The sequence below is a fragment of the Diceros bicornis genome, chromosome 28, assembly GCF_020826845.1.
Source record: "Diceros bicornis minor isolate mBicDic1 chromosome 28, mDicBic1.mat.cur, whole genome shotgun sequence".
NCBI lineage: Eukaryota > Metazoa > Chordata > Mammalia > Perissodactyla > Rhinocerotidae > Diceros > Diceros bicornis.
Window position 1 is genome coordinate 42,174,876 of NC_080767.1, and position 15,465 is coordinate 42,190,340.

The 15,465-nt window shown below is 65.8% G+C and overlaps 1 protein-coding gene across 3 annotated transcripts; it reads right to left on the reverse strand.

The window, feature by feature from the left end:
• Positions 1 to 63: 63 nt before the first annotated feature.
• Positions 64 to 8,681, reverse strand: EGFL7 (EGF like domain multiple 7). Of its 3 annotated transcripts, XM_058524461.1 has the most exons (9): positions 8,663 to 8,681; positions 4,682 to 4,803; positions 4,349 to 4,465; positions 2,911 to 3,026; positions 2,585 to 2,680; positions 2,280 to 2,447; positions 1,468 to 1,532; positions 648 to 810; positions 64 to 454 (listed from the first exon to the last, which is right to left on the reverse strand). In XM_058524461.1, exons 2-9 carry the CDS (start codon positions 4,759 to 4,761, stop codon positions 432 to 434), a joined length of 828 nt encoding a protein of 275 aa, XP_058380444.1. In that variant the 5' UTR covers positions 4,762 to 4,803; positions 8,663 to 8,681; the 3' UTR covers positions 64 to 431. The 3 variants fall into 3 exon arrangements, with proteins under 3 accessions (XP_058380444.1, XP_058380445.1, XP_058380442.1); XM_058524462.1 differs by lacking the exon at positions 8,663 to 8,681 and having other exon boundaries at positions 2,585 to 2,677; positions 4,682 to 4,929; XM_058524459.1 differs by lacking the exon at positions 8,663 to 8,681 and having other exon boundaries at positions 4,682 to 4,926.
• Between the last annotated feature and the right edge of the window lie 6,784 nt (positions 8,682 to 15,465).

A 15,465-nucleotide genomic window follows, 5' to 3' on the forward strand; every position in this document is an offset into this window, starting at 1 on the left:
TGGCAGTGGGCCTGGGGGAGGCTCCTGCGAGCTTCAGAATGCCCCCCACAATCCATCCATGGACACAGCAGCTCCTCAAGTCTCATTTTATTCTGACAGAGACCAGAGGTGGGTCCCCACACACACACTGCTCAGTGAGCGACCCCAGGCCCCGGGCTCTGGGCAGGAGCCCTGGTACCTTCCCTCAGCCATGGGCCCACCAGGCCCTGAAGCCAGCGGGGTGCAGAGGTCTGGCTGGGCCGTGCTCACAGGCCAGGGTGCTGGCCGGGCAGGGGCTGGATTCACACAGAGGAGGACCCCCCCTGTACCCTGCCCTGTGGGTCTCTTGGTTACGGAGTGGTGGGGTGCCCCCTCCTGCCCTGCCCAGCACAGTGGGGAAGGCGGGGTGAGAAGACAGAATCCACGGACTCTGGGGGCCTGGGCCTGGCCTGTCACAGCTCCTTCTTGCAGGAACCTGTGGGTGAATGGGGGCTGAGGTCAGAGGTCACTGCTCCCCACCACCTTCCAGCCCAGTCAGATCTGCCCCCTCAGCCTGCGGCTGCCCCACCCACCCTCTGGCCTCTGGGCACTGCTGGCCCAGCCCCGTGCACCCCGGGTGACCGGCAAGCTCTGCGCTGGGGAGGGGGGCGTGGGGTCCTTGCACTCACACGACCCCAGCTGCTCCTCCAGGAAGGAGATCTGCTCGCTCAGGGAGTCGATGCGGTCCAGCTTCTGGAAGGAGTGGGCCAGGAGGCTGCCGGGGTCCGGGAGCCCGTGCTCCAGGGCCCGCGAGGCCAGGCTGTGCAGAGGGGCCAGCACCAGCTGCAGCTTCTGCGGGGCAGGCAGAGGACCCCCGTGGGAGGCTGCAGTGGCCTGGGCCAGCCCCTCACCCTCGGGTCCACAAGGCTTTACGGAAAACCGCCCTGGCCTGGCCGGCGATGGCTCTGCCGACCCCCAGACCCTGCTCTAGCCGCGCGGCCCTGGACGTCCACCAGAGGGAGCTGCCGTGCTGGGAGAGCCAGAGATGGGTGGCACAGATGGATGTCACCCAGGCCAGCCTGGCTGATGGTCCCCAAGACCTGGGGTCCCGGGTCAGAGGAGCTGGGAGGGGTGGACTGGAGCTTCTGAAGCGTCACCAGGCCAGTGGCCCCGTGGAAAGGCCGCAGGGGCACTCTGTCCTCGCAAGGACAAAGGTCAGGGGTGGGCTGGACGTGGCTTCAGGCTCTCCATGCGGCCTGAGGGGGTGGGGGCGAGCCCAGCCCCTCCTGTCCCAGGGGTCTCAGTCATCGTTCCGCTGCCCCTGCCTGGCATGGAGCCCAGGCCCAAGGGCCCCCTCAGTGTCAAGGAAGCCTCTTGCCCGGGGTACCCCCACGCACCCCACAACCACCCAAGGTTGAGCCACGCCACAGGAGACAACAGGGGGCTAAGGGCCTCCACAGTCAGGTAGGGCTGGCCTGAGGCCCCCGGGGCCCCAGCCTGAGGCCTCACCTGCTCCAGCACGTTCACCCTTGACCGGAGCCTCTGCACTTCCTCCGCCACCTCGCGGTCCACTCCTGGGGAGATCCACGTGCCATGTCAGGGACACCTGGCTCCTCACCCCACAACCAGGCCGGCCTCTTCTCCCAACAGGAACGCCTCCCCACCTCTGCTCCAGGTGTGGGGCACAGCCCCGGAGACTGGGGTTCAAACCCTGGCTGTCGTGGCCTCGACTGTCATGGCGAGGCCCTCCCCCGTTCTGTGCCTGGCTGTCCACCAGGGCCGGCTGGGAGGTCCGGGAGGTGGCATCTCAGCACACCTTGGGACATGGCTCTGGGTGGACACCCCCCGCCCCTGGGTACCGGGGTCCCCGCCGTGCTGAGGGTGGTCCGAGCCGAGGTCCGAGCCGCTCTTGGTGCCGGGCTGCCGACGGCGCATTATTACTCACGGTACGAGTTTGAAGTGTCACAGCGCGTACCAAAAGTAATAATGGCCCGTCGCCAGCGGAGATGCGGCGTCTCAGGCTGCTGGGGCAGGGACCCAGATAGGACCCCAGTGGGGGGGTTCTTCCACTCTCTTGGCTGAGATGAGGTGCCCCCAGCAATCCCCCCACAGAGCCCGCGAGAAACCACCACGTATCCTTCCTCTGGGAAGAGCCCGCTTCGGCCCGGGTTCGGGAGCTGGCCCACAGCCCAGGGCTGGTTCCCTCTGGTGCCCCCGCCATGCCCAGCACAGAGCCATGGGGTGAGGCCCACCACCCCTGGGCCCTCCTGGCCCATCCCCTCCAGCACAGCAGCCATGGGGTGGGCGACCCGGGAATTTACCTGTTGTGGCGATCGGGTGGGGGACCCTGGGGGTCCCTCTCTTGGGCAGGCAGATCACCCCGTCCGCAGATGGGCTGTGCCCCTCCCAGCACTGGCACCAGTAACTCCCCGCCGTGTTGACACAGTGCTGGGGACAGCCGCCCCCTCCAGCACTGCACTCATCCACGTCTGTGGGAAGAGGGGTGTCAGGCAGGGGCGGCGCCCACACCAAGCCCCCTCAAGACCCATCCGTTAGAGGGCCACGCAGGACGTGCAGGGAGGTGCCCAGAGGACCCTCCCCCTCTGGGAGGGGGACCCAGCCTCACCTGTCTGGCAGGTGTCGCCCCGCCATCCTGCAGGGCAGTGGCAGCGGCCTGGCTGGACACAGCTCCCTCCGTTCTGGCATGGAGGCTGGCATACTGCTGTGGGTGGGGGAGGCCTGTCACCAACTCAGGAGGGTCCCCAGGGCCCTGCAGGGGTGGCAGCCAGGAAAGGGTGCCATGCAGCCAGGAGACACTCCGCTCAGGTTTTGCAAGAAGAGCTGAAGGTGCTCTGCCGGGGTCTGGAGAGCGGGGTGGACTCTTGCCTAACTGGGCCACTGTTTTAACTATCGCTAGTGCTGTGGGACCCCGGGCAGCCCTGCGGCCCTCACCTGCTCCACAGGCCCCGGGGAGCCCGCTGGTCCTCTTCCAGCCGGGGCAGCAGGCGTAGCGAGGCCTGGCGGGGGCTGGGCCAGGGCTGCGGCGGTAGGCGGTCCTGTAGATGGTCCTGTCGGGGGTGGGGGGGTGGCAGCTCAGAAGGGCCTGACCTCTCTGGGGGGGCCTCAGTAGGTGCCACCTGGCCCAGGCCGGGCTTTCCCCAGACACCCGAGTGAGGCGCCCCCTGCCTCCCTGTCCACCCACCTTCCAGGCTGGCTTGGTCTCCATGTCCTCCAGAAGCCACATGGAGCCATTTCCCCCAGAGTGGACAAGGTCACCCAGGGGTGCCACCAGAGGTCCTCTCCCCCAGGGACAGCACCTCGGGGTCACTGCACAAGCCATCTCCCCCCACCCCGCGCTGCGGTGTCAAGCAGGACCCCGAGGCTTGGTGGGGACCTCCCCCGGCTGTGTCCCCAGACGTGCCATCCTGGTCAAGCCTCCCAGCCTAGGGGCAAGGGATCTAGGTCCCGAGGGGAAGGGGCTCGCCACATCCCGCAGTGGGTCATCAGCAGAAGCAGGCTGGTCTCCCCATTCTTCACCCTGCCGTTCCCTCCTGGGGTGCTGGGCCCTGGATGCTGGGGGTGCCCTCCTGGACCAGCGCTGCTCAGACCACCGTTTGGGAGCCGCCGGACCCTCTGAAACCTGGACTCCTGGGCTCTCCCCCGAGCAGGCAGCTCGGGGCTTTACCAGCCCCTCCCCGCCTGCCCATGCGGCACCCGCCCCAGTGGCTGGGGGAAGAGTGGCTGAGCTGCCAAGCACAGGGAACAATGGCTCGCCCCATGGTGGCCCTGGGCCCCACCCTCACTGCCCCTGGCCCCTACCTTCTCAGCAGGGGGTGGGGCGTGTCCCACCAGGGACAGCTTCAAAAACCTTAGAGAAAATAAAATCTTTTGAAGCCACATCCCCACAGCTGAGAACCGGAGACACAGGCCCCTCACGCTGGCACAGTTAGGACGACAGGACATCCTGGGGGCGGGGGGAGGGAGAGTCTGCACCTGTGACCATCAGGGGCTGTCACGGGGAGAGGGGTGCCCACTGGAGCCCCGAGGGCAGGACCAGGACAACTGAGGCAGGTTTCGGGGAGGCAGGCCTCACACCAAGTGGATTAGAACTCGTAGCCAGTAATGCCGGGGGTGGGGGTGAGTGCCCCGAAAGTGGAGGGGAGCAGATGCACTGGATGCCCTGGGAGGAAGCGGGGCAGGGACTGATGGTTGAGGTGACTACGTAACATCCAGAGACCAGGACTGGCCAAGTTAAAACAGGATTAGTCTCTGCCACCCCCTGGACACGGATGCAAGGAGTCCTCTTACCCACCGGGCCTCCGTTTCTCCGAAGGCCCGAGCCCTAGGGTGCATGTGCAGCAGACAGAGCCCTGCGGTGGTGGGGGCTCACCGGTAGGTGCTGCAGGCTCGGTGTCCATCGCAGGTGGTGAGGAAGGGCTGGTACACGCGCTGCACGAAGGACTCGGACACGGGGCCCCTGGGAACCCTGATGGCACACACCCTGCGGCTGTGGAGGTGTGGGTGGCCAGTGAGTCAGCAGGGGCTCCCAGAGCCAGGACCCTTCCAGCCCGGAACCCAAGGGAGCCGAGAGCCTGGGAGGGGGGCTTCCCAGTGTCACTGTGGGAAGGACCCTCAGCAGGAGCCGCAGCTCCCCCAAGTACTGAGGGCCGCCCTGGGGAGGGACTGAGGGCTCCTGGCCGCCCACTCCCTCTGCCAGGCTCACCCAGGCCGGTAGACATGCTCGGTGCCGCCCACTGCCAGCACCAGGAACCACACCAGAAGCAGCTCCAGGGAGCCCCACATGGCCCGTGTCTCTGGGTGGGACGGCCGCCTCCTCAGGGTGCCCTGGAGCACAAGGCATGACCCTGTAAGTCCCTCTGCAGATCCCCGCTCAAGCCCATACGCCAATGGAGATTGTCCCTTTGACAGTGACACCTGCCCAGCTCAGCCGCTTTGCAGGAGAGCCCCCACGGTGGATGCCAGCTCTCCCCTCCCCCAGCCCGCCTCCACATGTAAGGCTGGCCCCTCGCCAGTCACAAACAGCCCGCGCAGGGACCACAGAAGGACAAGATGTCCGGGCGGAGAACGGAAGCTGGCGCCCTTGCTTGGGGCGAGAGGCATCTACACCCTCTTGAGCTTGGTCTGGGCGAACCCTGCAGGCATCTGCAGCTCCGGGAAAGCTCACTTGAGAAGGTGGGGGCCCAGGGCGAGCATCTGGACCAATTCTCCCTCTGCTGGCTGGGTGCAGTGGCCTCCCTGTCACAGCAGGGCAGGGGCACACTTGCACCCCCAAGTCACACCACAAATGGGGTGTCAGTGGGCAGAACTGGAGCCCAGCCCAGCCGGCTTGACCTTTCTTGCCTTCAGTGTCCTCAAATGCCAAACGGGGAGCCAGCCATGGGGGCGGCATGGGAGCCCATCAGGGGTGCGGGCACTGGGCATGCAGGAGCCATTATGGTCCTGCTCAGAGTCCAGGACGGGGCCTGGATTGCGGAGGGGGTCACTCCCACACGGGGACCACACTGGTCTGGAATATCATGCAGACGGCCTCCCCGGCTCCCCGGACAGCGGCCCCACTGGGCGCCCAGTTGGCGGGGGGACCAGAGCAGCCCCACACATGCCAGTGGAGCTGATTGCCCGCCCTCTCCTGGTGTGACAGGAGTCAGGGAGGTCGCGGGAAGATTCCTGGGAATGTGAGAAACCCCAGCCCAGAATTAATGGTGCACAACATGCCAAGGGGACTGGAGGGGGGCGGGTCTGTGCAGTCTACGGGACGCTGCTGTCCCTATGAGCAGCCAGTCTGGGGAGCTCCAAGGGGACCTCCTCGCTCCCACTTGAGGCCCCCAAGGGGCTGGGTTCCCCCAGTCCTGCAGGGCCCCCAGCAGGAAAGGGCACAGGAAGAAGCTGAACTTGTGCGTGCGTGTGTGTGTGTGTGTGTGTGTGTGTAGGGGTGTGGAGTCAGGATAAGGTCGCCCCCTTCTCGGGAACTCAGTTTCCTCAAAGACACCACTAGGGTCTTGGGGGACCCTCCTCCAGCTCTGAGGGTCAGTCCCATAAACAGTGACCACCGTGAGCAGTTACTAAGCCCTGCAAGGCCAACCCCGAGGCAAGAGTGATACCATGCCCGGTCCACAGGGTCGCTCGGCTGGCACTTCAGCCCGCGCTCCTGCCCACTGCACCACACAGCCCCAGGCAGGGCAGGAAGGCAGCTGGAAGAGGGTACTTCCTGCACCCCCTGTTCTCTGCTGGAGGCCCGAGGAGCAGGGCGGGGGGCAGCCGAGCAGGCAGAGGCTGCAGTGGGCAGCTGAGGTGTTGGGACTTAGTTTGGGGCAGCAGGGGTGTTTCTCAGCAGTTTCTGGACAGGCGCAGGTCCTGCCAGTCACAGCCAGCTTGGGAAGATGAACTTTGGGGGTGGACCCTGGGGGAGCACACTGTTGTGGGGAGGGCCTGGCAGTCCAGGCAAGAGTTGAAATGGTGGGAACAGGGGGCACTGGGGAGTAGGCCCTGGGAAGGCTGGGCTGGCGGGCTCAGGCTGGGCTGGTGGGGGCATGTCAGGGTTCCAAGGACCCATCACGCAGGTGTCACTGCCACCCCACAAACACCCATCGCAGCACCTCCCCTACCTACTGAAAGCCGTGTAGAAAGAGGATAGTGCTTTAAGAAGGGAGAGATTCGATTTTTGAAAGTCATGCTTTTCCCCTAGGCCGGAGGAAGCCGATGGCGCTGCCCAGCCTGTGCTGGGCTGGCAGAATCTCATTTCCCTTTGGTGTCACAGCCCTGCTGGGGCCAGGGAGCCAGGGTGGGGGCGGCCGCGTCGCCTCCAGGTTGATAAGCAATAACGTCCCGTCCCCTCACGCGCCCTGGGTGTCAGCATGAACCCTGCCCACCACCTTCCCTCCCTCCTGCCCCGCGCTGCCTCCCCGCAGCCGCCACCCGGAGAGGCTGGGTCCGCAGAGGGAGGGGCCTGACTCCACCGCGGGGCGATGGCCCTGGGTCCCCCTTCCACCGGGAGGGGTGCTCTGGACGTTAGGACCCATGGGGGGGGCGGAGAGAGACGACAAAAGTGACTCACTGGGGACATGCCTTCTCCACAGCCCACCCCACGCCTCCCCTTCCCCTGCACCGCGGGCTCCATGGGAGGTGGGAGTGAGGGTGGAGTGTGACACCCCCCAGCAGACGGCCAGGCTGGACTGCCCTGCCGGGTCCGGGGCCCTGGGTCTGGCCCTGGGGGACCCGCAGGGCCCAGATGGGGGGGTGAGGGGCTGCGGCGCCCCCCACCCGACCCCCCGCGCGGCCCGGCCCAGGTCATCCGTCACCAGCAGGGGGCGTCCTTTCCCAAGGCCGCTGGGCCCATTCTCCGGACCCAGCCGCCGAATGCGGGGCCCGGGCTGGGGGTCGGGTCCCCGCGCGGCAGCGCCCGGCGCCCCCGGCCCGCTCACCTCTCGGCTCCCCGCGATCGCTCTGCGTCGCCCCCCAGCTCCGCGCACCGCGAGCCCCGACCTCCCCGCCCCCAGCCCAAGAGCGAGCGACCCCCCGCCCTCGGCGCCCCCCGAGCCCGGGCACGGCGCCCTGCTCCCTCCGCACTCACCGCCGATCCGGGGCGCGCACGCGCGCGCGCGCCGCCGCCACCGCGCCGAGGGGCCCCGGCCCCGCCCGCCGCCCCGGCCCCGCCCCACCTGGCCCGCCCCGGCCCCGCCCCCGCCCCGGGGTGGGCTGCGAGCCCTCTCCGCCTTCCCACCCCCATTGCGCGGATGGGGAAACTGAGGCCCCGCGGCGGACAGCGCCCCCCGGGCCGCGCAGTGAGTCAGCTAGACCTGGGGTTCCTGACGCACAGCCCGCCTCTGAGCGCCGCCGGCCCCCCTCCCGAGCCCGCTCGAGTCCCCGCCGCAGGGCGCGCGGCCGCAGGGGACGCAAGACGGAGCCTCTGGCCAGGTGCCGGAGGCTGCGTGGGGGAAGCCCACACTGGCCGGGGGTGGCTAGCTCTCGAACCTCTCCAGGCTGAGCCCTAGGCCCTGGGGATGGCCATCACAACTGTGTGGCCTGCTCACTAAGCCACCAGGGGCTGGCTAAAGCTGACCCCTGCTTTGCAGCCGCACATAGGGTGGGCATTCAGGAGCCCGAGGCCCGGAGACCCTGTACTCCCAGGAGGTCACAGGGGGAGCTGTGGCAGAGCCAGCTGGGTCCTAGGTGTGACGCCAAGCCTCCCTGCCAACCAGGGTGCCATGTTAGGGGGCTGGCAGGGATCCCATCTGGCACCCCCTTTGTTCAGGACAGTCAGGACCACCCCTGAATGCTCCGCAGGTCCCCAGGGAGTCCCCTGAACCCGATGGTCACCACTGGGGGCTTCTGAGGGGGTCACTGCTCTCCTCTCTGGGGCTCCATTCCCACATTTGTACCTGGCACCACGTGGCAGAGTGCCCAGGAGCAGCAGTGCCCACCAGGAGACAGCAGCAGGCACGTCAGGAACCAGTCGCAGGCAGGCCCTGCCTGGGAACTCTGTTCTCGAGCCGGTCACTTCTGTATCGTGATTATTACAACTGCCACCATGTGTGACGTGCTGGGCCTGCTCCCTCCGCAGTTCCTGCCCTCGAACCCAGGCCCGGGCCCTGGTCACCTGAGTGCATGTGTGTGCGTATAAACATGCTTGGGCGAGGCCAGGCTCCTGCTGCTGCCCAGACCATCCCGGGCTTCCTGTGGGACTCACCTGGAGAAGGGGCCTCCGTCATCCCCTGGACACTGGTGGCAGCTGCTCTTCTGGGCAGTGGGGGCCACCCGTGCTGCCTCTCTGCCGGGGTCTGCGGGTCAGAGACATGGTGTGGGTTAGCACACAGCCTTCGCCACCCTGACATCCAGGGGCTGGGGAGGGGGCCAGAGGCGAGCGTCGATGCCACTGTGGGACCTCAGCCTGCACTTGGCCTACAGATGCTCACCCCCATGGTGGCCCAAACCGGATGGGCCTCCCAGATCCGCCGTGGCTCACACCCTCAGCCTGGGGGCAGACATGATTTCCCATCTGTCAAGTGAGGCCGTTGCCTCCTGCCCTGGGCTCCCCGGAGACAAGGATGGAGAGGCTGCCGCGTCTGCAGCTCAAGGTCCCTCTGCAGAGCCCGGGTGCTTGGTGAGGGTCCTGCAGATTCTTGGGAAAGGGGAGGGCCTCCTTGCAGAGCCAGCAGCTGTGGGGCATCTGGCTCGGGCCTACTTCGGCACATGGGAGCTGAAGGAAGGGAGGGGACCGAGGTGCCTGGACAGGAGCCCCCAGAACGAGGCCTCCCTTTCCTGCCGTCCAGCAGCTACTGCCCTGGACCAGGGGGCCCTGAAGCCCCTGGCAGATGGTCTGAGGGCAGCCGGGGCAACTGCTGCTGGGATGCCTGTAATTGTGAAGGGGAGGCCTGCCCTGAGGGACCTTAGGTCTCCTGGCCCCCCAAACCCAAGTGGGGCGGCCCTCACCCGGTCCCAGGCAGTAAAGAGTTAAGAGCCGAGCCATGGGGACTCAGAGGGAGAGCTTCCCCACCCTGTCCCCTGACCCTATCCTGTCCCTGAAGCTGTGGTCACTTGACCCTGTGACCCGCCTTTGCCTGTGGCCTCTCCTGCCTGAGCAGAAAGGGGGAGCCTCGGGGGCTGGGTCAGCTGGTCCTCACTCTGCTGCTCACCTGGGCTGAGGCCTCGCCTTCCGTTCCCCATCTGAAAAATGGGTGAGCGTGACTGGGACAGACTGCTGGTGTGGCCCGAGACAACAGGAGGGGCAGGGGCCGGAAAGGCCCCCACTCCAGCTTGGGGACCTTGGGCTGCTCTGGGTGGGGCTGGAGAGGAAGAACAGGGGCTCCCCTAGGGTCCCAGGTGGCTGAACAAGTGCGCACACCTCACTCCTCCAAATTGTCCCTCTGCCTGAGGACCCCCCACCCCCCCAAAGCCAGCCCAGCAGGAGGTGGGGATCCTCCAGGTCCCACGTTCAGTGCCCCCAACGTGCACGGCTTGTCCTGGCTGCACATTCGGCTTTGGGGTTACTCTCCCTGGGGTCCCTCTTCGACCCCTTGGGAGTACTGTCCACCCTTGGAGGATGCTCCTGGGACATCAGGGTCTCAGAGAGGAGGGATGAGCTGAGCAGGCTTTGCCTGCGACCCCAGGGGCTTCTCCAGGAAAGCAGAGCAGGCCCAGAAAGAGGGGTGCGAGGGAATGCCAGTTGCATTTGGCTCCTCCTTCCAAGGGTCACAGCAGCTGCCAGGCCACCCTGGGGTAAGTGTAGGAGTCAGGCAGGCCAGACTCAGTCCAGACTGCGCCACCCACCAGTGGGTGCCCTTGGCCAGGGGTCCAGAGTGTCCTCTGCACAGTGGGGACAGTACTAATCGGGAGGAAAATGAGATGGTGGCCAGAGAGCAGAGTCCAGAGCTGGCCCAGACCCGTGCTCAGCCAACAGGTGCTGCAGTCAGCGGGAGCCGACGGGCACTCACCCCGCTTTGCCCGCTCCCTGCCCCTCCCTTGCGGAGGCCACCCTTGCCATACCTGATGCTGCCCAGGCCCGGGCTTGGCCATGGCCACCACCGCTGCCTCTTCAGGCCGGGGGTGGACCCTACCCCTCGCCGGCCGCCCCGAGGCACCTCCCGAGGCTGCCCGCCTGGCCCGTCTGCTGGAGCCTCCATCTCGGCCGTGGGACAGCCTTCTCAGGGCAGGGAGGCTCCTCCCGGGGCGAGGAAGGGCGGCTTTTTATGCTCCCTCCCGTGTAAATCGGGATTGGGATGGGCCCTTCCCGGCCGGACTTCCTGTGTGTGTTCTCTGCTGATAACGGGGATCTGTCAGGGAACAAACAGGAGGCCGAGGGGCGGGTGGGGGGCCATCGAGGGAGGGGCCTGGCTGAGCTGCGGGCAGGGGTGGGGGAACGGTCCCCCAGGACTTCAGAGTGTAACCCTGAAGCAGCCAGAGACCAGACACGGGCCCGGCTGGTGGCCCTGGGACCTGGCTGGTCCCAGTGTGTGACGGAGGACGTTTTTGGGCCTGGGGTCTTCCCGGTGCCGTGGGTCCACCAGGCTGGTGGGACCACAGGCCACGTTAGTGCAGCGCCACAGAAGGGACTGTCGTTCTGTGAGCTGGGCCTCTCCCCCCGGGTGTGTACACCCCCAGATGTGTGTGCCCCGGCAGCCTGGAGGGGCCTCAGCGGAGGGGGGCAGCCAGAAGAGACCCAGGGATGGCAGGGCAGGCTGGGGAGTCCAAGAACAGCATGTTCTCTGGGTTCCTGGGGCCCAGAGTGGCCATGGTGGGGGTGGTGATGGAGAGGGGCAGATGCCTCCAGCCTCCCTTCACAGGTTGAAGGGGGCCCCTACTCTTGGGGGTGGGGGCGTGCAGAGTGTGTTCCCTGCCCTCTTCCCTCCCTCGTCCTCCAGGAGCCTGAGGGGTGGGGGATGGGGGTGGAGGAATGCAGGAGCCTTTAGGTGGCCTCCTCAGATTGGCCTGGTGGTCCAGCCCCCAGCCCCAGGTCTGCCCCTCAGTTTCCTCATTTAGGTGGCGCTGGGGACCCGCAGACCCAGCATCAGTTGCTGTGATGGTGAGTGTGTAGGTGGGTGCCCAAGGGAGCTGGGCAGCTGCTGAGGACACACCCAGACCTCCGCCGAGGGCCCCCAAGCGAGCAGGGCCACGCCAAACCCCAGCTGTCTTTGGGTACAAGCCCTGCTCTGGAGTCACCCCTGCCTGCCCGCAGCTGTGATACCCTCATCTCTCTGGCCTTGAGTGCCTCTGCTGGCCCTTATCACCCTCCAGCCCCCACCCCTGGACTTCCCCGCCCTGAGGGAGGCCCAGCAGCTTGGGAAATTCCCCGCTGGGGTATTGAGAGCAGGAGGGAAATCTCGCCCGCGCTTGTTGGCGGGTCTCAGTGGTCAGCAGGGACCAGCTCCCTTCCCCACCACCACAGCTGGCGCAGTGCTGTGGTCACAGCCCAGGGGCTTCTCTTCTCTGGGCCTCAGTTTCCTCGTCTGTTCCATGGAGACAAGAGAGGTTCCAGCCACCAGGGTTGTTGTGACAGTTGAGGAGGCTCCTGGCCCTCAGGTGCTGTTAGTCTGAGCGGGAAGGGGCCTGGGGGGCCTCTTTCAGGGGATGCCCCCTGCCCCGAGGCTGGAGGTGGCAGGCGAGACCCCATCCCCCATCTCTGCCCACCAGCCCACGGTGGTCACACCCTCAGCACCCCATTGCCTCGCTCGGTCCCCTCGCTCTCCCACCCGAGGGCCCATCTGCCCAGAAGGGCCGGAGTGTCCTGCTGAGTGCACTCGCCAGAGTGTAGGGGCCAAGTTGGGCTTTGCCCCCAATCCCAGGAGGTGCCCCGTCTGCTCACATCACCCAGACCCCAGGTCCAGGGTCTGCTCTGCGCCCCTGGGTGGAAGAACCAGCTAACATCAGGGCTGGCTGGATCCAGTCCCTTTTGTGTACAGATGGGGAAACTGAGGCCCAGAGGGGGAAGAGACTTGTCCCAGGTGAGCAGTGAAGCAGCTCAAAGCTGGGGTGATGAATCAGGACAGGAACAGCCCCCTTTCTCTCTTCCTTTCTTTTCTCAGTGAACCCCTCAATTCCTCCTTATGCCCCCCTCACTGGGCAGCTCCCCAGTCATCAGATCTGTCCCTGCCAGGGGGTGGGCTGAGATTGGGAATAGCTAACTAGTCAAATATGTGACTGGGTTAATGGGTCACCCCTCTCCCTAAAGCTTGGGCATTAGGGAACTTTCTAGAAAGATGTCCCAGAGCACAGAGGTGAATCGGACGGTGAGAAAGCAGAGTCCCGGGTCCTCCAGATGTCAGTCTTCCTAGCACTGGCTTCTGGGTGCCAGCCAGGGTGGGACCCTGGCCCTGCCTGCTCCCCATTTGTTCTGGGCGATCCCGCACTGCTCTGTGATCCCCTCCCGACAAGCTCTGCCCTGCCTGTGGCCCCACCCCGGGCAGAGACCAGAACGCATCCAAGAAAGGAGGCCTCGGCGCAGGGCCCCAGGGTACCAGCCTCGCCCTGTCCGGTCACCCGAAACCCCACCATGTCCTCCACTCTCAGGTCCCCAGACCCTCAGGGGCAGATGTGGGAGGTGGGCTGGGGTCCTGCCCAAATCGGGCATCTTAGGGCCAGGGAGAGGCTGCCCAGGTGGCAGGGGTTGGTTGCGGGTGGAGAACAGAGATGCGGGCTGTCTGATACCCTCTCAGACTCCAGAAGGGGCCTGGGGGTCTGGAGAGGGGTGAGGGCGCTTTCTGCACCCTGGGCCTCCCCAGGATGCTGAGGTGAATGGAGCTCGCTCTGTACTCCAGGCTGGAGGGAGCTCGACCTGGGGCAGCCAGGACCCCCCACCAAAGGAAGCCTCTCCCACCCCCTCCAATGGCATCTGTTTAGGATGATCAAACACACTGCCGTCCTGCAGAGGATCATTTTTGGAAGGAGTTGGTGGTGCCCCTGACCCAGGGCTACGTCCCCAGAGGGCACGATGTGCCCCGGCAGTCCAGGCTGTCCACACTTGGGCAGCTCAGAGACCTGGGCCTGCAGCCTCACCAGCTCCGGGCGTGGCGTCCAAGGCAGAGGTCAGGGCTGGAGGGGGGAAGCTGGTCCCAGCTTTGCTTCCATTGCTGGAGGCTGTGCCCACACTGGACCTCAGTTTCCCCATCTGCCCCATGGTCAGTAGGGCGAGATTGTCGCAGCTGCCTCCCGGCCTGCCTGTGAACGTTCTGAAGTTGGTTGGAAAGGGGTCTGCTGCCTTACCTTCCCAGAGCGTGCTGGTCAGGTGGTGGGGAGAGGCAGAGGTCAGCCAGGGCCTCTGGGGTCCTCCTGGGACCCCTCACCGCCGAGATTTTGGCCTCTGCAGCCCCAGGAGAGAGTGGACCAAGCCCCCAGCGGAGGCCAGTGTGGGCATCTCAGGCGGCGTGAGGCAGAAGGGCGCCAGGCGTGGCGTGTGAGCAGGCTGCGGGAGGGAAAGACCAGAGCAGAGAGCAGGGGAGAGATGGGGCTTCCTGTTTATCCCCCAGAGCGGCCGGCCAGTCTCAGGGACAGGATGGCTCTGTCGGTCATGGCTCGGCCCAGCTTCTCGCCAGATGTGGCTGAACCTTCATTAAGGGATGCGCCTGGCCTGGTGACCCGTCCCCAGTGGGAGCTGGAAGGGAGGTGGCCAGGCTTGGGTACCCCCGGCCAGGTGAGCTGTCGACACCTGAACCAGACCAGGTCCCAGAGGGCACGAGAGCTTCGACAGGGAGAACGGGGTCTGTCAGGGCAGCCTGGGGTCTTCAGCTCTCCTCTCCCCACCCCCACCTGTAGATTCCTGTCTCGCATGTCTGCTGGAAGTGTCCTGTGCTGGGCGCCACGCGCGGTGCTTGCATAATACCCTCGAGCTGAGAATTTTCCATTTTCAAATGATGCAGCTGAGGCTCACTGGGGAAGATGCTGGTCCAGGATCGGCCAGTGGGAAACAGAAGCCTTGGATGTGGAGCCCGGGGGTGCCTGAGCAGCGTCCCTCAGGGGACCCTTGGCTCCTTCTCCTTGCTGCCCCCCGGCCTTGCTTCCTGGGGACCGCCCAGCCATGACAACCTTTCTGCTGCCCATCCACCGCTGCTCAGGCCGGAGGGCTGGCACACAGCCCTTCCCCCATCCTTGGTTCCCATTGGGTCCCCATGGGCTCTGCCTCCATAACATGTCCCTCCTGCCATTGCCACACCTGGTCCAGGCCACCATGCTTCCTGCCTGGACGGCCTCCTCCTCAGCCTGCTGCTCCCACCCCAGTTCTCAGGGAGCTTTGTGAAGGGTGACATCGGATCGTGTGACAGCCATGCCTAAGCTCTTCTGAAGGCTTCCCATGACACTCGGGACAAAGTCCGATCCCTCACACTCTCGCCCCGACCCTGAGCATGAGCTCCAGGGAGCAGAGCGGGGCCTTGTCTCTGACGCACTGCTGCCTGCCCCCTACGGGACAGAGCCGCCCCTAGCAGGTGTGCAAAGGGGATTAAAGGGCTGCGAAGCACCCCCACCCCCACGGCGACAACCCACCCCCCCCAGAGGTGGCTTGAACGTGCATTCCAGCGAGACTTTGTAGAGACGCGCACGGCCATGAGCGTGCAGCCCCGTGAATGTTCACACGGCCAGCACGCCCACATAACCAGCACCCTGGCCGAGAGACAGGGCCCTGCTGTCACACCCCCAGGAACTGTGCCCCTGACTCTCGATGCATGGTTCTGCCTGCTTTGGGGTTTCAACCCACAGTGTCTCTGGGTGCCCATGCTGTGCGTGGCCTCTCCTGCTCTGGGGCCTGTCTGTGAGACCTGTCTGTGCTGTTGTGATCTGCAGCTGTTGCTCATCCGTCTTCTTAATGTTCCATATTCCGTGGGGAGAACGGACCACAGCTCACACACACTGTTGCCGGCTTTGGGTCTTACCAGCCAGGCTGCCTTGAACATCTCCGTGCCGGCCTTTTGGCAGATGCACCTATGAACCTTGAGTGCCTACGCCTGGGAGTGTCCGGGGGGATCGCTGGTCCCAGGAGTGGCACGAAGCCAGTGACTACCCAGT

Coding starts and splice junctions, on each gene's coding strand:
- EGFL7 (XM_058524461.1), bottom strand. CDS start 4,761: ATGTGGGGCTCCCTGGAGCTGCTTCTGGTGTGGTTCCTGGTGCTGGCA. Junction 2,448..2,584: donor GGGCGACACCTGCCAGACAG/GTGAGGCTGGGT, acceptor CTCTTCCCACAG/ACGTGGATGAGTGCAGTGCT. Junction 1,533..2,279: donor CCACCCGATCGCCACAACAG/GTAAATTCCCGG, acceptor GGATCTCCCCAG/GAGTGGACCGCGAGGTGGCG.